Source organism: Meleagris gallopavo, chromosome 6 (assembly GCF_905368555.1).
Source record: "Meleagris gallopavo chromosome 6, MGAL_WU_HG_1.1, whole genome shotgun sequence".
NCBI lineage: Eukaryota > Metazoa > Chordata > Aves > Galliformes > Phasianidae > Meleagris > Meleagris gallopavo.
The window spans coordinates 2,619,890-2,644,511 of NC_139409.1; the positions used below are offsets into that span (position 1 = coordinate 2,619,890).

General features: G+C 46.6%; 1 protein-coding gene across 1 annotated transcript in view; it reads left to right on the plus strand.

Annotated features, from left to right (window-relative positions):
* The window catches only part of WNT9A (Wnt family member 9A), a 56,310-nt gene that overhangs the window by 19,427 nt on the left and 12,261 nt on the right, over positions 1 to 24,622 (plus strand). The window contains exons 2-3 of the mRNA XM_085226892.1: positions 13,258 to 13,517; positions 18,344 to 18,606. Coding sequence (XP_085083018.1) covers positions 13,258 to 13,517; positions 18,344 to 18,606 — 523 coding nt within the window. The remainder of the gene's footprint in view (positions 1 to 13,257; positions 13,518 to 18,343; positions 18,607 to 24,622) is intronic.

Here is a 24,622-nt window from a genome sequence, read left to right on the forward strand (position 1 = left end):
CCCAGATAATACTCATCACAGATGGTTCTTCTCGTGGTCCCCTGCCTTCTTTCTGGAGGGAATCATTCTTTCTGGAAGGAATGAAGCAAGGTAGTAGTTTGGAAGAGGATACCTAATACTGGACTGCTTTGCAGTATGTGGTCACATAGCTTTTTGAGATAAAAACTGATTTATAATGCATGCATGCAATTATGCTGATATTTCCTGGTCCTTGAGTGGCTGAATTGGAAGTCACTTGCATATAAAGACTTTCATCACTTTCACTTCCAGCTCTCAAGATAATTATTCCTTGGAAACTTAAATCCATGACTTTCAAATCTCCATCTCTGTTCCATGGGTGGACTCAAAAGCATTCTGCACTCAAGAGACGTTTAGGGTTATAGATTGTAATTACTTTAAATGAGATGTTATCTAAATGTCTTTGTGAATCTGGGCAAAACTGGTCGTCTAGTTCTGGGCTGAAAGGTCTATCTTGTATTTTCAGGCTACACAAACAATTCACTGATGGACTGTCTACCTGGATCATTTTGTAGAGATGACTGGAAGAGATACCCTGCTTAGGTTTTGTTTTTCCCTGGTGGTTAACTTTCATATGTGTAGATTTATGGGACATCTCTCAGAGCTGCTGAACTAGGCGTGGTTTCCCATGTCATTCATAGCGTTTCTCCCTTCAGATGTCTGCAGGCAATGGGAGGGAGTTGAGTAGGAATAACATCGTGTAGCTCTGTGTTTGTTGGGTCTTTGATGTCAAGCATGGTCAACTTGCAAATCAAAGGACTTACTCTTCTGGTTTGCTATTTCTGAGGTCCTGTTTCACAAGGCCTGCTGAACTCCTCCAGGTTTCGTGAAGCATACATCTCATGGGTCTGGGGAACAGTTCCCTGCAAAATAAATATGGATGCAACTTTGGCATCTGGCAGTGCTGTGTCTTTACGTCCAGTCTTGGTGAGTTCTGTTTCTCCAAAAAGGAGCTTGAAATCTATCAAAAGGCTATGAAGAACAGCTTTCACATTTGATGAGGATTGGGCTCGCGAGGTGACATAATATCCAGGAACACAAGAGCCAATTCAATTCTTAATCTTGGTGTAACAAAACCACCTCGTGGTTTCTGTATTTGGGTTGATCTAAATTGGGATGGCAGCAGTTCCTGAATCCAACAGCTTTGGTCTATTTTAGGTGGTGAAAATCTGCCATTGGCACTATGTAAGGCATTTATAAGTAACAAGCTAATTATGTAAAATGTACACTGTCCACTTGTTAAGATCTTCTTAAAGTTTCATAATCTAATCAGAATTTGCTATGTATAACACTTGGCTTGTTGTCCTCCCCCCTGCCTTTTTAATACAACTTAGTTGGGTGGATGGATGATCAATACAGGAAGGAAATGCTTTCCATAATACTAGTTCATTGAGTGTGACCCACATACCTTTTCTAGTACAATGCATAAAGGATTTTTTCTTCCATTCATGAGCACAAATGCATTGCTCTGAAGATGGTGTGCTATCTCATCTACAAAGCAGCAGAGAAAAAACTTTGGACCACCCCGGGTTTTAGTGTTTTGGTTAATTTGACTCTTTATTCCTATAAACTCTTTAGAGTATAATAAAAGGGTGTATATGCTGTAGTCACAAAGTTTGGAGGTTGGAACTAGATGATCTCAAAGACCTGTTACAACCCAAGAAGTGATTCTACAATAAGTATTGTGATGGCTTTTCTTGAAGTGTAGGCTGAGGTAGGTCTGGGTGAGGTTCATGCTGATGTTCTGTAGTCCTATTAACTCCTAAGAATTAGGAGAAATTTATTCTCAGGAGTGGCAGTGCAGTGGCATAGGTTGCCCAGGGAGGTGGTGGGGTCTCTGACCCTGGAGGTGTTCAAGTACTGTGGAGATGTGGCACTGAGGGACATGGCCAGTGGTCATGGTGGAATGGGTTGGGATTGGACATGGGGATCTTAGAGGTCTTCTCCAACCTTCATGATTCTATAACAAAGCAAGCAAAGATTCTCCAATAGCATGGGTCTGTTAAAGATATCTTGGCTATCTGTATCAACGTATTCATCATATGTGATTAGCAGTGCCCTTGCAGGTGGAGTGTAAGACAAACAAAGGTTGTGACATTGGTTGGCTTCATTGGAACTCATTCCATATGTGGGTTACCTCAGCAAGAACACTGTCTCCTGTGCTGGTGATTTATCCCTGTAGTCTGACACTTTGGCCAGACCCAGTTTGTTTAGCTGGAGACCTGACCCTCAAAGTCTCATCTGGAGCTTGTAAAACCTCAGGGCTGCAAAGCTTCTTCAGGAAGACATTCATGAGACATTCATTGGGATGACCTTCATGTGAGAGCCTTTAAGTATCTTCCTGTCTAGTTTTGTAAGGAACCATGCTCTGTGTTCCCAGTTCATCACCACAACCCCTGCTGGGACTCAGAGTGAGGATAAGAGTGTACCATCTCATCAGCACAACGGGGCTCTCATGCATCCTGCCCTCTCCAGTGCCCAGAAAGTTTGTTTTTTCACCTGTTTAGTTTTTAAACCTTCCACGAGGATAATGTGACATTAGAGTGGAAAAGCTATCACTGCTGTGCAGGGGAGGAATTGCAGAGCCATAAACTGCTCCCAAAATAGAGCAGATGATGTGTCAAACCGCCCAACCATCTAAATGCTCCATGAGCTGACCTCCATGCGACATAAAATAGGGGCTGGGTGAAATGTTTTGAGGGGAGGGAGAGATGCAAACCCCTTCAGCCTTACCCTGCACTTGTTGCTAGAAGTTGCCATTTATTCATAAGTTGTTTAGGAAAATGTCAAGGCTGCAGCTGGGACTTCCAGGTCTTGAGCATGAAAACGGGGCTTGAGGAAGGAGGAGGAAGCAAGACAACAGGAGTGTGAGCTGTGCTAAGGAGCTCTGTGTTCACCGTGCTTTCCTCAAAGGCTTCTTCAGCCTTTCAGCCTGCCAGCTTTTGATTTTGGTGTTTGGTGAATAACCTTTATTTCACTGCTGTGCTGTTGGGTGTGCGTGCACGTAGGGCTATCCTCAGGCAGCGAGGGAAGCTGCTGTGTTAGCTCTGAGGAGCTTCTTCCTCTGCTGCCAATCTCTGTGGTCTGGGCAAGGACAGCTCCGTAACTGAGGCATCTGTTGAGAACAGAGAGGGCAGTGTTTGGGATGGACAGGGCGATTTATACGACAGACGGACCAGGGAGGAGGAGGAGATGGGGAGGAGGAATGAAGAAGCCAAGTCCTGTTGCGTGATGTGCACCAGGGAGCTGTTAAATTTGGGAGATAAGGCTTAACAAAAGGCTGGCTGAGGTGTTAGAGAGACAAATGGGCAATTCATTACAAAGTCAGATGCGTTCCCTGGCAGGAGTGGGTGGAAGAGACTGACACTAACACATGCTGGCCGTGCTGGCGCTGGGGCCGTGCGAGGCATGCCCATGTCCTGGAGTGCAGGGAGTGCCCGTGGGTGGAGGGCTGCGTGGGGCTGAGGAGGTGGGATGGGCGAAGTGAGCATGGCAGCACGAGCAGAGTGAGGGAGGTGGTTGTCTCCCTTTGCTTCGCTATCTTGGGGCCCTCAGCTTGAGAAAGATGCTGAGTTGTTGGAGAGAGTCCAGAGGAGGGCCGTGAGGATGCTCAGAGGGCTGGAGCACCTCTCTTTCTGAAGGCAGGCTGAGGAAGTTGGGCTTGTTGAGCCTGGAGAAGAGCAGACTCTGAGAAGACCTAATTGTGGCTTTCCAGTACTCAAGGGAAGCTTATAATCAAGGGGAGAGCAACTTCTTGCTCAGATCAATAGTGACTGGACAAGGGGGGAATGGTTTTAATCTAAATCTCTTTTAGTTTGGATATGAGGAGGACATTCTTTACTCAGAGGATGGTGAGGCACTGGCACTGCTGCCCAGAGAGCTATGGATGCCCCATCGTTGAAGCACAAGGCAGGGCTGGATGGGACCCTGGGCAGCCTAAGCTGGTGGGGGTGTTGGAACTGGATGGGCTTTATATTCCCTTCCAACCCAAACTGTTCTCTGATGCCGTGGGCTGAAATGAAGATTTCTTCATCCAAATGTGGACGTCTGGCAAAGTTTAGGAGAAATGGGAAAAGTGGTATCTCCTGGCATAGCCTGTGTGGTTTGGGCAGTCAGTGGTGTAAAGGCTTCCTGAAGCAAGAGGCTGCATTTGAGTCCTCGTGTTTAATCACCCACCTGGGTGATCAGTCCCTTTTGGAGTCTATATAATTTAAATTTTTGGGTTTCACAGTAGCTGGTGATAAGGAGTCTTGACGTTTAATACTATAGTGTTGGGGAAGGGAAGGAGGGGGGATATATTAGGGTCTGAACGTTCTGCACTTATAATTTTAATGCTGTTCTGGCCTGAGTCAGCATGTTGGATTCCTATAAGTGAGTGTTCTCCAGCCCTGGACAGGTCTGCAGGGTGTCAGCAGGCTTCATGCAGAAGATTGAGTGTTGGAGAGCCAGAAGTACAGACAGGAGTTGTTCCAGGCACTGGAACTGCCTGCATGAAGAAGTGCCCTTACCCTGTGTGTGATGCTTTTTGAAGTTGTCTTTGTAAAGCTGGAATGAACATAAAGGAGCACCAATGCAAAAAGCATGATTGGAAAACGTCTATGAGGTTTTCCTTCTAGTCTTCACACTTCACATTTTGAATACTATATATCGTTTGCTAAGGGCAGCTCTCTCCAGACAAGGGAAGATACCAAGAAATCCATGAACTTTGGATTTCTTTGCTTAGAACAAGAGAGCAGAACTGCTGCTTCAGTTTTATATCACAGATGAATTTCTGCCTCTTAGGAATTTGATCTCTATAGTAAGAGCAGATGAAACAGGGTTTGCTTGTAGTTTAACTCTTTGTTGCAAGAATATTGTGCAAATGCTGTATTGTGTTGTGTGATCTATTATGTGGCTTTCTGGTCCTCAATCCTACCAGAACTGATTCAAAAGCAAAGCAAGGGGAGGGATGCTTGTGTATGTTCTTGTGAATGTGATCTGTGTTTTAAGTTATGGAGAGGTGTTAGGCCCAATTTTGGATTCAAATGAACCGCTCCAATTCAGAGAGGGAGTGGAGTTGCTTTTATACTGCAGCAAGGACCCGAGATCCTAATAGGGTAAATAAAACAAGGCTTTTATTTTCTTCTCCAGCCTCATTACTTCATCTTCTTCCATTGCATTGCTCCGCATTCAAACTGTTTCTCTGCACTAAAACTCCCGGCTACAGGCTGCGCAAGGTCTGATAGGAAGCATGTCAATAAATACAAAGACGTTAAGCAAGAAACAAAGTTTAAAGACAAAATAAAAGCCATCAGTAGCCAGAATAGTGAGCAGCCGGGGACAGCGGGTGAGTAATTCCTGGCACCAGCTGGGAAGGGTGAAGCTTAATGCCGTCTTAAATCGGCAGCGAAAGCCCCTGTTGCTGCCTGGCCCATGCATTCCACTGGCACCGCAGTTCACCGGCTGGTTTTAAGTTGGGTTAAAAATCCTCCATAAATCTGGCTGATTGCTGTTTCATTCTTCAGAGGATGAAGGGGAGAGGAAACAACCTTCCCTTCCTCTTCTCTCCCTGCCTCTGCCCACTTGCAGGCAAAATAGGTTGTTTGCAATGGAATTTAGTTACAGGCAGCTCTTGGTATTGAACTACCTGGGAGCTCCCAGCTAGTATTGAATTATGAAAAAACAAGTTATTCCCCCTTTATAAAAACAAAAACAAAACAAACAACAACAACAAAACAGAACAGAGTTTTCTAGAGGTCATTTGGGAACTACTGGGTTCTTCGTGGCATGAGCTGTGTGTATTGCAAAGGAATCATAGAATTATAAAGACTGGAAAAGACCTCTAAGATTCTAAAGTCCAACCCCAGGGATGATGGCTCTACCACTCTGCCTTACTGCTCTTTCTGTTAAGGAATTATTCTCAATGCCCAACCTGAACATCCCCTCATGCGACTTCAGGCCATCACCTCTTGTCTTTTCCCAGCTAACAGTGATACAGCACAAACACCCATCTTGCTATCACCCCCCCTTTGTGTGTCATTGTAGGGAGCAATAAGGTCTTCCCTGAGCTGCTTCTTTTCAGCTCAGAGAGAGCTGAGAAGCTGCTCCCCATCAAACTTGTGCTCCAGACCCTCGCAGCTCTGTTGCCCTTCTATGGACACACTCCAGGGCTTCAGTGTCTTGCAGTGAGGGGTCCAACACTGAACACAGCACTTGAGATGCAGCCTCACCAGTGCCAGCGCAGAGGGTGATCACCTGCTCCTGCTGGCTGTGCTATTGCTGATACAAGCCAGGATGCTGCTGGCCTTCTTGGCCACCTGGGCATGCTGCTGGCTCGTGTTCAGCCAGCTGTCAGCCAATACCCCCAGATCCTTTTCCTCTGTGCAGCTTTCCAGCCGCTCTGCCCTAAGCCTGCAGCATTGCATGAGGCTGTTGGGACCAAAGTGCAGGACCTGACACTTAGTCGTGTTAAAGCCCATACAACTGGCCTTAGTCTGTCCAGATCCCTCTGAAGGGCCTTCCTTGCTCAGGCAGATCAACACTTCCTCCCAGCATGGTGTCATCTGCAAACTAACTGAGGGTGCACTCAATTCCCCTTGTCCAAAGCATCAATAATATTGCAGAGGCTCCTGGGGCTGGTCCTAATCCGAGCCTTCTCCCTGTCATCTCTGTCCTGGTGAATCTCAGCTCTGGTATTTGCCAAAAATAAAAGTTTGAGGACTGGAAACTTCCTGAATGAGGTTTGTTGTAGGGAGGGGGAAGAAGGGTTGGGGTATTGCGGCCTTGTGGTTCAGGCACACCACTGTGGGTTGGAAGAGCAAAGCTCGGTTCCTTCCTCTGCTCTTGGGTTTCTCTGTGATTGCTTGTGCCCTCCTTGCTGGGAGGGAGAAGGGAAGGCACCTCTTCCTTCCTCCAGGGGAACGCTGTCATTCAGAACTTGTATGGCCTTTCTGCTTCGCATGAGTGGGAAATGCTGCAGCTGAAGTATTTGCTTGTGGTGTTTTTGGTTGCCACAGTGCAAAAATAGCTATTCCTCACGGCACCTTGGTCCTGTGGGTCTGGTGAAGGAATGTGCCATAGCATCCTCAGCCCTCCACAGCTCTGTATCTGAATGGAGTCACGTATTCCCTGCACATTCATTGAACTATTTTGCCTTTATATGCCATGCACCAATTTTTTTTTTTGGGGGGGGGAGGGTATGCAGGCATGATTTGGCATGAAGTTATATGAAAAATTATTTGTATGCATAGCATACAAATTGGGAAGCAGCCACCCCTGTCTTGCCCCATTCACAGAAGAATCCCAAAGAGAACTTAAAGTTAGGGTCCATCTCTTTCCTCATCTGGGACACCTACCCTGTTGAGGTTTTCTCTTGCTTGCACTGCTGCGTTCAGCAGCCTGGGTGAAGTCCTCTGACTTCTGTGTGAACTTCAGCTGAAGCAAAAATGAGAAACTCAGATGTAAATAATTTGTGGTAACAGTTGGGTCTGAAAAGTGCTTAATGATTTTTGGGATCAAAGAGTGGTTGCTGTAAATGCTAGAAGCATTCAGGAGGGTTGTGCAGGACAAGAAAAGCTAGAGATTTGCAGCAACAAATGCTTTCTTGGCGAAGCAGCTGTTCAGTCTTTTCCCTGGATGCTTGGAATGACTCTTGATAAGCCCTGAGAGCCTGGCAGGTGTGTGTAGCAGGATGCTTACAGGTCTGCTTCTCTGTCCCCTTATCCAGGATGGCAATAGGGCTCAGAGAGAACATTCTCACTTTGTAGATCTGATCAGGCAATCTGAGCACACTTCGTGAGTGATGGCGACTCATGCTTCCTTTCCTGGAAAGTAGGATCTACTGGCTTGGAAGTTCTCTTTGTTCTGTAGTTTGTCTCCTCTTTATTGTCTGAACTCCTATGTTCAGAAGGAGAACCAGGCACCTGGGGTGTTTTCTTCTGTGCTTTACTTGCCAGGACCTCAATCATAGGAGATGGCTGTTTTCATCTCCATACAGTGAGGTTGCAGAGCTCTGCTGCTGATGCCATGTGTTGCTGGAAGTGTGTGATGTTGGTAATTGTCTGTGTGGTGGGATATGTGCTATTTCTGAAGGAGGAGAGTGATGTTTGAGAGGTTACCATGCATGCTGTGGTATTGAGAAGAAGATAAGGATCAAAATAGCAATTGAGGCACACTTGTCATGAGAATAGCTGTGTTCACAACTTGGGTTTCCAAATGTTTGTTTGTTTCTTTAATGGTTTCCAACAGCAAGGCACCATTGTTTGTGGAGAATGGCGGGGAGAGGATAAAAGGAGAGGTGCACACACACAGTGTGGTGAGGAGGTTGGAAATGACGTGGAAAGAAAAGGATTAGCATGTGCATAAAGGGATGTGATCTGTGGATGATGAGAAGAAACCCTGCAAAGTGTCAGGATTAGGGAAGTTGATGATCAGGCTGAGCTAAAAGAAGCAAATACTTCTATGATCAGTCGATCTTTGTGATGGAATTTAATTCATTCTGAGGGATAACAGCTGAAAAATCACAGAAACAGAAAGGTTGGAAAAGATCTACAAGATCATCCAGTCCAACCATCCATCTATCACCAATAGTTTCTCACTAAACCATATCCCTCAACACAAAATCCAAACGTTTCTTGAACACCTCCAGGGTCAGTGACTCCACCACCTCCTTGGGCAGTCCATTCCAGTGCCTGACCACTCTTTCAGAAAAGTGGTATAAAATCCTTGGATCCAAGGAGAATACTTTGGATGTTTTTTTGTTTGTTTGTTTGTTCTTTTTGAAGGGGTACCATGGGATATGGGATTTCTATATGTGTGTACTTCAACCAGTGTAGGAAGCCTTTGGTGTTGTAGCTTGGAGAATTGCAGTGGATTTTGAAACTAATATGTGTGGTTTTTGATTCTGTAATCTAAAGATGAGGTAGCAGTGGATGTGAATGTATGAACACAGGTAAGCACTGTATGTTGCAGCAGAAATGCTTAGCTCTAACTTTAGTGCATAGGAAAATGTTGAGTTATGGTATGGGCATAATGGTGGAACTGTAAAAACAAACAAACAAACAAATCAAACAGACCCACACAGGCTAGAATGAGATATTTGACTAAAGAGTTGATTCTTTGCTGATCAACCATTCCTAGTTTGCCTGGACTTCTGACCTATTGCACTTCAAGTAGCCATTGGCCTTTGTGGGTTGGGGAGGGAGCATGGTAGGCCAACTCAGGAAAGCTTTGTTGTAGTGTGGAATAATGGCAGGGGGAGAGAGAATGGGGGTTTGTAGGTTGGTGGGTATAAGAAGCAACAGTATGTGCCTGAAGTCCTGCATAACTCAGTCTGGCTCCTTGAGTTGTAGAGTCATTAATTTTGGAATTGCAGTGGAAGAGGGTTAGTGCATGCTACTTCTCAGCTTCTCAAAACCTACTCCTTTATTGTTAGAAAAAAAGAAAGCGATGATAGAGTTGAACAAGGATCGGAAGAAGTGCAATACAGCAGGAAAAACATGCAAGGAAGAACTGAAAATAAAATCAACTGGGGCCTTGTACAGATGTACCGAAGATAAATCTCCTGGCAGAGAAGGAAGCTGCAGGGTAGGAATGCAATATTTCAGCAGGGCTGTCATTCCGGGCGGGTATAGCAGAGGCGTTTCCTCGCAGCTCACCTTGGCTCATGTTGCTGGCGGCAATTGCAGAGGAAACTCTTGAGTGTGTCAAAAATAAGAGTGCTCTGGCAGATCTGTGCAGGCTCCGTGTCTCTGACTTGTCTTCCTCAAATCCCCACCAGGGAAGACCCCATAACGTAAGAGAAAATACAGGCATACGTATAAAAGGATGAGCTGGTGCAATGAAGAGCCTTCCAAAATGAACTGAAAATAGGATCCCTGGGGGAGGGCAGTGAGTTCTAATTGCTACATAGAGCGTATGACCAAGGCAGATGAATGCCACCAGCAAACCCAGTAGTTCTTGTTGCTTACAGCTGGGGATAATAAACTTCTGATTTCCGGACTTCAAACCAATGGGGGATTGAATTGGAAGGAGAATGATGTTGGCAAGGTTCCCCTGAGCTGAGTGATGTGGGACTGGGCAACGAGGTCCTTCCTGAGGTATGGATGGATGGTGCAGGCATGCTCAGAGCAGAAGTTAGGTGAGGTGCACAGAAAAAGAGGACAAAATCTCAAGTGTAGACTCTGTCCCTTGACCCTGCAGTGCTCACAGAGACCAGAATTAACTTACTAACAGAGTTAAAGCTTCCTGGGTTGTGAGCAACGAGCTATTTGGTCTCTCTCCAGGTTCCTGGTGGACAAACATACCTTCATCTGATGCTCGGCCTTCTCAATCCAAAGCAATAGCGCAGAGTGCTGGCTATCTTTCTAACAACAGAAGTTGTAGACGGGATGAGCAATAAAAAATATATTAAATAAACAAATAGCCCCTTTTTTCCCCCATCCTGAAAGATTTTCTTGGAAGGAACAGCTCAGCCTTTGTGAGGAGCTGAGAAAGCATCCAACTCTGACACCGTTGCCTTACGGGACCTCACTCAGCCTAGGTTGCATAAAAGGGCTTTATAGGATTACAAAGGTTCCATGCAGTGGCAGCTCCGAGGCAGTGTTTCAGGTGGGGCCACCAGCTCTGCCTGTGCTTGTTTATTACAGATGCGTGGCTTGTTTCTCACCCATTTGGTTTTGATGTCTGTTTTCTGTGATGGAGGAGGACTGAAGGTAGTGTGCTCCTCAGTGCAGAGTTGGGTCAGGAAACAGGCTGAGGAGGTGGGAGAAGTGCTCTGCTATTCATCGTGTTGCTGTGGTGTCTCTATGTTGTTTTTCCAGGCAAGGGTGAAGTGGGAGTCTGGAAGTGGAGATGCCGGCCCAATGTTTGCAGCTTATATGGTGTTGTCTGCATTATCCTGGTTATCAGAGCTGATGAACTTTTGCCCAAGCCTCCGCACATGGCAGTGAAAATGGCATACTGTCAGCAATGTCCCATTTAATGTTTCCATTTCCTATTGTTTTCCTTAGCTTTCCACCTGCAAATCAAAAGCAGGAGCCAGAGCCCTGTCCTCTGGCTTTGTGCAGCACTATGAATCCTGTTTTTTACCTTCTCCTTGTTCCAGGCTTTTATTTTGTTATTTGGCTGTCTCTTATTGGGACCCCTGACAGTGCTGCTCAGAGAGCTGTGGCTACCCCATCCCTGGAGGTGCCCAAGGCCAGGTTGGCAGCACGGTCTGATGGGAGGCAACCCTGGCCATGGCAGTGGAGTTGGAACTGGCTGATCTCTCAGGTCTCTTCCAATCCCAGCCATCATGTGATTGTCTTTAAGAAATACATGACTTGAAGTATCTCAAAGGCAAACATCAAATGGGAGGGATGTGAAGGGGCTCCAAATAGCTGGTAGCTCTGCAAAACCAGCAGAGTAGGTTTTGCAGATCAGCTCCTGTATCACTCCCCCTGACTTCCACATGATACTTGGAGTTGTGCTTTCCAAGACATTTTGCTCACCAGTACCACCTCAGTTGGAAAGGTGAAAGAGAGGTAGAAAATGGGTTATGTCTTCTTCTCTTCTCTGTCAGCTGAGGATATCCCTGACAGCAACTAGGAAAGCTTGCAGGATTGAACCTTTGGGGAAAAAGTATTGATGAGGGCCAGGAATAAATGTCTTGGAGATTTTGTTACAGGCATTTACTACTGCAAAGCTTGGATTGAGCCACCTCTCCCATAAGCATAAGTGGTTAATGAGGCCACTAGGGCCAGGTGATGTCCTGAGTGCTTGGGCAGCACTCAAGCCTGAGTCCGCACAGTGCAGAGCAAAAATGTGAGGGTTAATATTTGTCAGTATCTTTATCTTTCTAGGAACAGGTTTTTTTTGGGAAAAAAACCTTTTTGGGGGGAAATTTGCATAGGTCAAACTCCTTTGTCGTCTTTCCCACAAATCACTTTGACTCTTCATTCTTTTGGCTTCTATCTTGACTTGATGTTAAATCACCTCATTAAATGATCAGGAATAATTGTCAGCTCTACTACATGTTGCTTGGCTGTGGCTCAGATCAGTGCCAGCTGTTTATGGGAGGTTTAGGAATTAAGGCACCGTAGGTGCATGCCTCGTGGGATTGCCTTTCTGGCAGGATGCATCCTGTCAATTACAGATGATTCCTCATTGGAAAAGGAACATCAAGCTGCTGTTCTTGAGGGTTTTGAAGCATTTCCATGGTCACTCAGTGTTTGGTGAAGGCGATGAGTGTGTGCTCTGCTCCCATACCTGCCACCTTGCTTCTCCTGATGGGTCTTGGTCTATGCTTGCTGCACATGCCCATCTGCACAGGGCTGCAGTGCATTCCAGCATGTTTTAATTCTGGCTTTAAGCAATTCTTCCTTCCATTTTGGCTGGGGAAATGTGTCTTCAGGTTCTTCAGAAACCTTTTTTAGTTATCCCCATTGACTGCATGCACTGGCACCTGGCCGGAATAGGGCAGAGCCAGGAGAGTGGGGTGCAGACAGCCCAGCCAGCAAACCACTGCTGAGCCCAGCAGATGTTCCTGCAGCCTTGCTGCTCCCCGGGGCCGATGCCAGCCTGGTCCTCTTCCAGCAGCTCGTCACTTGACACCGGGAACAGTACGCTGGCTTCTTTTGTTGCACATTTGGACTCAAGGACCTTGTGTAGGGGAGAAGAGAAGGACACGTCTTTCTGAATTTCTTCAGGTCATTTTGTGGGCGTTGAGCTCATTCTTCCTTGTTAAAACCCTTTGGCATCATCGTCTCTCAAAGTGTATCCTGCTTGCAAGCCTCGATCCGTGGCTGAATTTTGTGAAGGGATCTCTCCTGTTCTTTTGCTTAGGGTGGAGTGGCTGTACATGTGTCTCCTGGGGGTGTCTCCTGGGGTCTGGTGGCACAAGTCACCTTCTCAAGCTGGTTCTGGCTCTGCTCGATGCCCTGAAATGACTATTTTCTTTTTTAGTGCACAAGAGACTAGCTGCAGTGTTCTTGCCTTCTTGCTAGTTTCCTGAATTCATGCACTTATGTACTTTCTGTAATTTTTTCCCTATTTCAGTTTTAAATGAACTGTCCTTTGGCAATTTTGAGTTTGACAGACGTGGCGATTGCCAAGGTCTTTCATCCAAACAAGCTCCGTGGAGAAAATAAATCCAAGTATTGCTTCTTACCTCCCTGTCATGCACAGACTGCAGAGAACCTTGCTGTAAAATCTCTTCTCTCCCATTGCATCCCAGTGGGTGCTCAGCTCATTCTCACCCTTTACCCCTCTGTTCCTCTGCAGGCTGACGGGCAACGAACCCCTGACCATCCTCCCTCTGACCTCAGAAATGGAGGAAGCTGCCGTCAAAGCCCACTACAAAGTCTGTGACCGCCTGAAGCTGGAGAAGAAGCAGCGCAGGATGTGCCGGCGGGACCCCGGCGTGGCAGAGACCCTGATGGAGGCCATCAGCATGAGTGCACTGGAGTGCCAGTACCAGTTTCGCTTTGAGCGTTGGAATTGCACCCTGGAGGGCCGCTACCGGGCCAGCTTGCTAAAGAGAGGTAAGTGGGATGGGGGTTTGCTTGGGGCTGCTGGTACCTCCTGCGCTGGTGGGCTTCCCTGCCATTTTGCACAGCAGTCATCCTCATGTCATTGGAGAGTGGTCTCCTCGGGGCTTTAAAAAGAGCTTCATAGAATCATATGATGGTTTGAGATGGTTTCAGGAAGGGACCTGAAAGATCATCCAGTTCCACCCCCTCTGCCATGGGACAGGTTCCTTCCTACCTGCTCTGGCTGCCCAGCACCCATCCAACCTGGCCTTGAGCGCCTCCAGGGATGGGGCACCCACACCTCTCTGGGCAGCAGTGCCAGGGCCTCACCACCCTCTAGATAAAGAATTTCTTTCTAGCATCTAACCTAAATTTCTCCTCTTATAGTTTAAGTTCATTTCCCCCTTGTTCTATCACTATTAAACCATGTAAAATTTCAGTTCCCCTCCTGCTAATAAGCTCCCTTTGAGTTCGGGAAGGCTGCAACGAGATCTCCCTGGAGCCTTCTCTTCTCCAAACTAAACAAGCCCAACCTTTGTGGAAGGTAAAGACAAAGCCAGGCTTAGCTCATCTGTGCAGTCTGTGGCTGTGATTGATGTGCTCGTATCAAAGGAACCTCTGCCTGCCTCCCATCACTGGCCACAGCTCCTCTGTGTGGAGGCTGAAGATGTTTGTTCGCACATCTGCAGCCAGAAGCTCTGTGCGCTCCTCACTTCTGCTGGAAGTTGAGCCATTGCTGTAGGAGAAGAGATTTAAATTTGCAAAAGCTGTGTTGTCTTTTTTTTTTTTTTTTAATTATTATTTTTTAAAAACTATTTTATTTTTCCTATTCAAGAAAGAAAGTGGGAAAATGCTTTGGTAAGGGAATAAAGACAAAGTGGTGGTGGTGGGGTCACGATGCAAGGCAAAACCTCAATGCTTCCATGCCCTGCTCTGCTCTACCTGCGCAAAAGCTCCCTGGCTGTGAGCATGGAGTGATGTCCACATTGCTTCCAGGTGGAGATAACCAGAAGCTGATAAAGAGTATTAGAAGAGCAGGTGCTGTGTTCTGTCTGTTTCCTTTGCACTGCCTTGTGTAGCCCAGCTCTCCTGCAGCCTCTCAATAAAATCATAGAATGGAATCAGAATAACTTGGATTGGAAGGAACCTCAAAGATCATCGAGTTCCAATTCTTCTGCCAAAATCCAGTTCTTATTCCTGGACTGAAGCTAACGATGCAGTAGGCCCACTTCACAGGTGGCTTCCCTAGAACTCGAGGGCTTCACTGGCTCCCAGAAAGTCTCACCCTCAATGAGTGGACCTAGAGACCTAGAGTCTGACATGCTCAAAGATGAATTTGGAGCTCTGCAGTGCTCCCTCGTTCCCTAAGAAATGGGAAGGAGCCATCCAGAAGCTCTAGGGCTCAACTAATGCACTGTCACCGACTGCGATGGAAACAAGGAGCGTCCTTATGAAACCCAAGAGGTGCAGCCAGAGCTGCAAGACATTTAAAAATATCTCTGCATGCCAGAGGAGTCCCTGGATTAGTGGCGCCTTGGGAAACTCAAGCACTTTCTCATGCTGACACCTGGAGGCCACAGCTTGCTCCTTCAGATGTGCCCTCAGCGAGGGGAAGGGGTATTCCAGAGCAGCCTGGAATTTTGCTGCTGGAAAACACTGTTGCAAACCATCCCACCCCCTTGTCAGGACACCATTTAATAAATGGTAGCACTGAGGGTTGCAGAGCTCTGCCTGTTGTCTCATTCTTCCATGCTTTATGCCCCTGCAGCATCTCAGCCCGCCACCGATGCTGTAAATCCTTCAGGTGTTGTTCCCATAGCACAGCTCACAGCCCTGTAAATCTTCCTCCTCCTCTCCAGGAGCTGCTGGTTCCTGGTTCAGCATTGCAACGAGCGATACCCCCAGGGCAAAGGGGTATGGCTATAACCCGCTATGACACAGCTATTCCAATATATCAGTGGGGGAATGTGTTTTTTCTCCTCCAGAACTTCACAGAGAGGAAAATAAATAAAGAAAAAAAACCACAACAACATAACTACAAATGTTTCACTTAAGAAAACTTTCTCCCTCCATTGTTCCTCTCGGTCCTCAGCACAGCCCAGCTGCTGGTTTGCAGTTTGGGCTGATGCGGCCCGTTTCTTAAAATAACAGGAGATTGTTCAAGGGACTCGTTATCCTGTTCGGATTCTCGCGAACGATTTTGGAAAGGGCTGAAAGGGGATAGCTGTGGATGGCAGGCTGTCGATGCACCAGAATGCCTGCATTGATTTAAAGCTCATTATCTTGTTACAGCATATCTCGGTGCAATCAAATAGTGCACGGCGGAGATGGCTTTAAATCTGGCCAGAGCCAAATGTCACATGGACTTGCTTGAGAGCTGCCTGAGCTGCCTGTGGGCGAGATGATACCCGCGCTGATGGGCACTGGGCATCTGTGGGCTTTCGGTGATGGAGAAGGGGAGGAGGAGAGCTGAGGCTGATGAGGGGATTGGCAGAGGGAAGCCTGGCTCAGTGTCAAACCCAGTATGCAGTGTGGTGGCAGGTTGCACGGTCAGCGCTCCCAACTGGGAGGCCTTGGTGTGGATCTGTGTTAGCTGCTAACTCAGGCTGACGCCTGGCTCTTTGCTGCTAATTACAGCAGCTCAGGCTCACAACGCCTGGCTCTTTGCACTGCTCCATCAGGGACTTTCTGTTAGCATGCTGGTACCTCTCCATTTTGCAGCGTGAGCAGCAGTAGTAGTGGAAAGAGAGCAGTTCTACAACTTGCAAGCACAGAGGCTTGGTAGCATCACTCTTCGGCATTCCTAGCATCTGGCTGAGAAAAAGTTGAAACAGCCAGTAGAAGATGGAAACTGCATAGATGGTGTTTTCTGCCCAGAGTTTGGTGGTCCTCAAATCCACAGGTTTTTGTGGTTTGAATTAAATAAAGAATTCCTTAACAGCCCTCACTGAGACAGTTTGTGATGCTGAAGATGTTTCTGGTACGCTGGAGGACATGGTGTAACTTCAAGGGGGAAAACGAATGGGAGAAAAAAAAAAAATTTGCTTTCTCATTGCTAACCACTCTTTTCTGTGTCCCCAGCAAGTGTGGAGTCAATCCTGTTTTATTTCAATCTTCCTCCCTGAGAGGGAAAGGGTTTCTGCTCTTCTTTTCCAGGTGAACAGTGGGAGGATTGGACAATTTCTAACGCAGTGTGTTTTGAGCCAAAACAGGACCTCTTTCTCCAGGACTGGACTTTCCTTTTTCTTCTGCTGAAGTTCTACCCTGTGCATCCAATTCTTCTATGGGAAGACAGGCTCTGGGGGTGGGCCAGGATAGTGCCCCATGAGCCCACTTGGACTATCATGATCCTCCCAAGGACCAGTTCCAAAAATGACCTGGCAGTGTCTCTGCATGTCCTTGGTTGACACACTAGTTTACAGATATATCCACTACTGTCACCATCCACTTGTGTTATTTTTGAGTGGGGGATTTCTTGAGTTGGATCCAACGCTGTTCTGGAATTGCATCTCAAATATGCAGTCGTTTACTGCTTCCATAGACGGAGAATGAGGAGCTATAAATACTGACATGTTTGCTTTTTTATTTCTGTCTTTTATCATTTGTATTAAAATCATGGGTCTCTTTTGGCCTCAGTTTACCCACTGGGGGGAGGCAGATGCTGTTGCAAGTGAGCATGGAGTTATAAGAAAATGGTTGTATGTGAAAAGTTTGAGGTCCAAATGTTTCTTCAGGTTTGTCAGGTACTGCCTTAGGTGACAGGCTGATTACTAATTGCTTTCCAGCCCTTGTTGCCTTTTGTTAACAATTTTGTTGGACCTGAGTAAATCTTGGTGATTTGTTTTCTGAGAGGAGAGGAAAGCCTTCATGACTTCCACCCCAGTCATCCAACTAGAAGTCTGTGCTAGGTTCCTTCCATTTGGTGGCCCCTTGGTAGCAGTATTGCCATACCATGATGATGACACCACCATGGACTGTCCAGATCTTGCTCACCTCTTCCTATTTTCAAGCAGAGACTGTAAAACAACAACCACATAACTGTCTGTTTGGTGTGGTTTTGTTTATAATCTTGGTTAGTGCCACCTCATTTGTCCCCCTCTTCTCTGCCTTTATGAGGCCCATCTGGAGTACTGCATCCAGGCACAGGGCTGCCAGTACAGGAAGGATACGTAGCTGTTGGAGCAGGTCCAGAGGAGGGCCAGGAAGATGCTCAGAGGGCTGGAGCACTTTTGCTATGAGGAAAGATTGAGGGAGTTGGGCTCGTTTAGTTTGAAGATGAGAACACTCTGGGGAGACCTCAGTGCAGCCTTCCTGAACTCGAAGGGAGCTTATTAGCAGGAGGGGAACTGAAATTTTACATGGTTTAATAGTGATAGAACAAGGGGGAATGAACTTAAACTATAAGAGGGGAAATTTAGGTTAGATGCTAGGAAGAAATTCTTTATTTAGAGGGTGGTGAGGCCCTGGCACTGCTGCCCAGAGAGGGTGTGGATGCACCATCCCTTGAGACATTTAGGTCCAGGTGGGATGGGGCCCTGGGCAGCCTGATCTGGTGGGGGGCAACCAGCCCATGGCAGTGAGGGGTTGGAGGGGGGTTTGTGCCTGGATGAACTTTCAGGTCCCTTCCAACCTTAGCCATTCTACGATCCATCGTTCCCTGTTCTCTACCACGTAGAGAATTACGTTGTCTTCTCTACCATCAGTGATACGTGTAGAGCATGGCATTGCTCAGACCTTCTCATGATCTTCACTTCAGTTGCCTTAGCTTTTTGGTTCTTTTCTTTAAAATAAAATCCTTGCTCCAGCCACAATTACAGCAGCCTCTTCTTTCCTTCCAGGTTTCAAGGAGACAGCCTTCCTCTACGCCATTTCCTCTGCAGGGCTGACACATGCTATGGCCAAAGCGTGCAGCGCAGGCCGGATGGAGCGCTGCACCTGCGACGAGGCTCCTGACCTGGAGAACCGCGAGGCCTGGCAGTGGGGTGGCTGCGGTGACAACCTGAAATACAGCAACAAGTTTGTCAAGGAGTTCTTGGGGAGGAAGCCCAACAAGGACCTGAGAGCCAGGGTGGATTTCCACAATAACCTCGTGGGCATGAAGGTGAGTCGTTGGATGCAAAATGCATGGAGCCTTCCTTTTGCAGGAGGTGTGAAGTCTGATTAGGTTTGTGCCTTGTTTTGATCACTGTGCTTCAAATGACTGGGGAGAGACCAGAGGGAAAGAAAAGGAACTTTCCAGATCTGGAAAACATGAGATGAGGAGAAAGATTGCTGGCTTTCCATCAGGAGAAGTGGGTCTTACAAGGGGATGGCAAGACAGGTCATCTAGATTTGTACAAGTTATGATGGGCAGGAAAGGATTTACTCTGCAGCACTGCAGGTGGAGATTGAGAGATGCTTTCCTTGAAGCAGTGCTGCAGATCATGGATAGCATAGCATCTCTGTAGGCAGGTTTCTTTAAAACTTGGTGGACAAGTATTTGGTGGGAAACCAGGGCAGAGCTATTCCTCTCTGACTGATTCCAGTCCTAAAAATCCCTTTGACCTTCCACTCAGAGATGCTGTGTTTGCAGCTGAGAGAACTCAGATGTGCAGTCTGTTTTGTTTTGTTTCTTTCCTCCTATCCTTACGCTTGAGGGTTTCCTGCTCTTTTAACCCACGCTCATCCCCATGAGGCTTTGCTCTGAGTGTTGTAAAGAACAAATTGTGTGCTGGCTCATCCCAACAAGAGATAGGAAAGAAAGGGGTTTTCCACCTTCTCCCATCAATTACTTGGACGTACCTAGCCTAGAGCTGCTTGCACATGAAAATTGCTCAGATTGGCCAGCACAGGTGCCTAGGATCAGTGTTTCATTGCACCGACCTCATAGAGGGACATACTGTAAGGCTATAAATAGCCTTCAAGCCTTGTTATTGTCCGTGTGATTGGATGGAGGGTTGAGGCTGGGATGGGGACCTGGGTCTCCAGTTTCCCAGGCAAACGCTGCCCAGCCAGTTGTGCATTCTAGGAATCACCACCCCAGCTCAGTTGTTCCTGTGCATGTGCATTAAATGCCATTCATTGCAATGGAGTTGGGGCACTGGAGAATGCCACTAGTTCGTGCTGGCCAGCAAAAAGTCTCCCCCTGTCCCCACCACCAGATGCTCCCAGACAGCGCTGAGATCAGGGTTAGAAATATCCTGGATTTACTTGGTGTCTGGCTTTGGCTGACAGCTTTTCTGCCTCTGGATTAAGAGGCTCAGTGCCTCTGAACTCCTGTTGCAGCTCTTTGGCGTGTGAAACAGGCTCTGCGGAGTGATGAAATCTGTTTTAATCCTTGTGCTTGATTGTTTCTGAGGGCATATCCTGTAGGACAAACTCTTCGGGCTTGGCTGTGCAGCAACTGGAACAGAATATGGGGAAGGTGGTCCGTGAGGGCTGTGATTTCACACTGTAGAGAGCTGTGAGATGTCTCTGTCTACTCCTTTTCCAGATTCACTTAATAGAGTCTCATCAGAAACCAGACAAATGTAAGTTTAGGTGCCATGGGAATGCTTTTGTAAATCTATATACATCTCTCCTCCAGCACTGCTGGGACTGATGCACTTTCCCAAGGGATTTGACCTAACTCCCAGTGTTCTCCATCCCCGTACTGCAGGCAGGATGGCCACATGGAGCTGAGACCCAGCCTTGGATTTTGGTTAGGCATATCTGGTTGTCAGCTCTGCTCTCCACTCTCCATGGGGTTTTAACCTAAATGAACTCCAAGGATGAGCTGAAGGGAAGGAATATCCTCATGATGCCTGAGTTTCTTCCTGATGCCACTGGGATTTAGATCCCAGGGCAATGGAAGATGTCAGGGAGTCTCTTGCATCCTCTGCCTCCACTTTACTTGGCACAGTCAGGCCCTGGTCTTTGGCAGTGGTTTCTAAGCACTAATGTAATATCTGCAGCTAAACAGCTGAGTAACAGTTGTGACGGTTGTCCAGACACTGAGAGCCCTCATGGTGATCCAAGTCAAAGACCTTTGCTGCAGGTCAGTGATCCAGCATTCCTATTTTTGTCCACCCACGCCGTGCTGTCAGGCTGGTATTGCTGTCTGACGGCTTTGCCTTGCCTATTTGCAGTGGCAGTTGAAATGATTTCTGCTTACATTTCTAGGGTAGTTGTACCTTAGTGTGGTTGAGAGGCAAGCCAAGCAGCTCACCAGGCTCACAGCTGCACTGAGAAGCCAGGCAGAGAACAAGGGAATTTCACTTTCAGGAAGAAGCTTTTATGAGGGTGTTGGTTAATGATCAGGAGAACATATGTCTGTGTAGTCAAGATATGTGGATCTAAAGCATTGGCACAACGTGGTGTCATTGAGATGACTATCAGAGATGCTTGGAGTTGGGATGGGAGTTGAGAGTTGTCCGCATGCAGTACTACGCTGAATTATTGGCATTTTCCTTGATAAAGACACTGAGTTAAATATGAAACTCAACATCAGTCCTCAACTCTTCTTTCTCCAATGAAGTCGCCCATCAGCTGACTGTATTCTTACAGACTTTCCAACTCTTGCATATCTGGAGATACTAACCTAGTGACTACGAGGGTCTAAACTACTTTGAATCAATCTAGTTTGTTTATTTGGGTAATTCATCATACTCTTTTGATTTGATGTGAATCCAAAGCCACACAGAAGAAGTGTAAATATCTTTGCTTTGTGCTGTTTCGGAACAGAGTGCCAATTAAATAAGAAAGATGGCCTTCCAGCCTCCAATGTCTTAACTGTCCCCATAAGAAATGAAAGGATGATTTCAGGCAGGAGCCTGAGGCACAGAGTGCCTTTTCCCAGGTTATTTAGGAAGCTGATGATGGAGCAGGAGATAGAGACAAGCACTCATGAGTTTCTACTCAACACCCACTGTTTTTCCTCAAACCAAATCTCAGATTTTATGTCTGCTCATGAAACCATACAGGCGTGAACTGAAACCTTAGCTGTGCTACAGACTGTTCGGACTTGTGTTGGGTATTGGACAAGGAGACTTTCTTTTCCAGTACTTCTCTACAGGGCTTGCAGCTGTGCCTGCCCACGCTGGTGTAGGTACAGTGTATGTATGGGGGTATGTGTGTTTGATGGTGGTAGAGGAATATCTATCAAAGATACAGCACAAGCTTGGTGGTCTCTCAGTGATTCGTAGCAACATATAACCCTTCCCATCTAATTACTCCCAACCATGACAAATTGTATAAATAGTCCCTTGAGACCCAGCAAAAAAAAAAAGGGACTTGTGCTTAATAGACTTATTTGGCAACAAACACTATTCCCTCCTGGTCGAGACGGCAGTTTCTCCATGGTGTCACACTAGCAAACAATTTGCATCTTTCTGGAAGGGTGACATTATCCTATCCCGCCTAGTTTTAGTGTCTCTTGGTAGAAGTTCTCATTTAATTATTATTTTACTTCTGTTTTTAACAACCTTGATGGGCCAGCCATAATTTTGCCACCACCAATGAAATAATCACTGAACATGTTGTGCCCATGATGGCTTACAAAGTTATATGATATGACCTCAAGTGCTAATGAAAGGGCGAGCTTGTCTAGCGCAAGGATGAGGTAATTAGACCAAGACTTCTCCAGCCTTCTCTTTATTGAAAAGTAGGAGCTCTGAATAGACCACTTATTAAAAAAGCAATTTCCCTTCCTTTGCAAAATCTACTCTCGCTCATTCAGCTATTCTTTCCGAGAGGTCTTGGGTGGAGAGGATGTGTGCTGGAGGGAGTGGAGTGTGTGTGTCAAGGGGATGGGGGTGATGGAGGGGAGAGAAGTCAACTGCATTAAAGCTCCGCTGCCAGCAGTGAAGTTTCTTGGTTATATTAAACCAAGCACAGGAAGCCTTGCTGAGGCTCTCTTCTTCTCTATATCCTCCCCCCCTTTCCCCCCTTGTACACACAAGTGCAGCCCTCTTTTGTAACCCATTAATGAAAAGTTGGAATATTAGAGCACTCAATTAGTTCCACTGGGCTCAAGTAAGTGATGTTTTAATTAAATTTGCCCAGTTTCTCAGCAAAGTATCATTAAACATGACTTTCCAACTCCCTCTCTGGAGCGTTGCTAAGTTTCTTAATCCCAGGAGTGCTGACCTCTTCCAGAGGTATGTCTGGTCAAGCATGTCTTGCAGATCCAAGGGGCACTATTAAAGACGGCTGCTATTATCCAAGGGAAAAAAAAATTGTCATGTTCTCATTCCCTTTTTCCTTTATACTTTCAGAAGGAGGGACACAAGCCTTTGCCCTCAGGACCCCAAAGTCAGGGGTTTAACCAAAGGCTTCTTGGGATCCGCGGGTGTTCAGTGCAAAACTGTGTGAGGATGGAAAAGGGGAACAAGAAAATTCTTCCCTTAAAAGTCTCACTTTGGGCAATATCTCCCTTTAAAATTGTTTCCCTTCATGAAGCTTCCTTAATTGTTTTCACACAACACTGACCTGTATGAGTCTTTGGAAGCATCCTTGTCGCCCTTGTTGCTGCAAGGCTCCAGACCTGTCCTGAGACTTGTTACACCTGCATCTCTGAAACCATGTGGGATGTTTTGCAGAGGTTGGTGGGAGGTGCATGTACTTTTCTTTGCTTTTGGCTTGCTTGTTTGGAAATCCATGCAAGGAATGGCTTTTCTCCTAAGACAGTGTTGGCAGAGACCTCAAGGGTTGAGCATGCCTCCTGCTCTGGAGATAGACTCTCTATATCAGGTAGATGTTTGCCCTGCTATCATCTGTCTGAGGAACTTCATGAAGTATCACATAACGTGTTATCAGAGAGCACCACCCTCTTCATTGCTGTATCTCCATTTTACAGAGAGGAAACTGAGACCCAGAAAGATTAAGTGACTCACTAAAGGTCACACACAAGCATAAACTTGGCATCCTGGTCTCCTGTTGCAGAGACAGTGTTTGCAAGCACCTCCAACCCTATCTTGTACGATTCCCACTGGAAAGCATGATTCCAGTCAACCTCTGGAGTTTGTTGAACAGGTACTTTCAATTGTAATCTCACGGTTTTCCAATTCCCTCAAAAATAGTGCTATAATTGTTCCTCTTGATGAGGCAAATCCATCTGAACTTACTAACACAGCACGGGGGTCCCTGATGAGCATTGTGGTCCTTTTCAACCCAGGCCTTTCTAAGATTCTATGATTCTTTCAGGTAGAGATTGGCTCAGCCAAAGTCATTCTAAGGCTTCGGGATCGAAACTCTGGAGGAAAGCATTTGCTGTGTTCCATAAGCAATGGCAGTTGGTTGTTTATGCAGAACTTTCTCAGCAGGTGAAATAAGAATACAGTTGGGGAAAGAATTAACATGCTCAAGTTGAAGTAGGGTTATGTTATTGTATGCTTCTTATGCGTTTATGGTTTAAGTGGTATTTCACTAACACTGGAGTGAGAAGAATGGTGGTAAGGGACACAAATTCTGAAAAAGCAGTTCGAGGACAGGTTCAGAAAAAGGGCTTTTTTTTTCCAAACAAGATAAAAGGAGAAAGAAGAGGAAGGAAGGAAAAAAAGGAAAGGAAAAGAAAAAAAAAAAAAAGTATGCTAGCAATCTGTGAAACTCTTGCACTTCACCCAGTGGTAAGACCATTGGAAAGCGACAAGTCTTTGAGTGGTCTGGGCACTGAGAAGAAATGGGGATGGTGGCTGCGGTCCAAAACAAACACCAATATTTGAGCCGAGACAATAACTAATCCTATTTAAATTGAAGGAGGATACGTATGTCGAGGATGGAGGCACCTCAAAGCGCTGTCGGAGGCTTTTTCCCTGGGCACACTGTAACCCCACGGAGGTTCATCAGCTCCCTCCTCTCCTCCAAACCATGGCGAATGGGTTGGAGCCCCGCAGCCGCAGCCCAGCCATGACGCGGCTCTAACTCAGGAATTCCCACGGCCGCGTCCCGGCTTCGCACTGCTGCTGCCCAGACGAGAGTTGTCTGAAAACCACTGCCTGAGCCCCGTGACCCAGCTGGGAATGAATGGCAATCTGTCCTCGGCGTTTCAGCTAAAACACTGAGAAATTGTGTGTTGCAGCATGTCTGAGACTGATCATTACAGGGGCACTTAGTCTGACCTTCGTAGCAAACCATTGTTGTGAGGAAGGATTACATGTTGC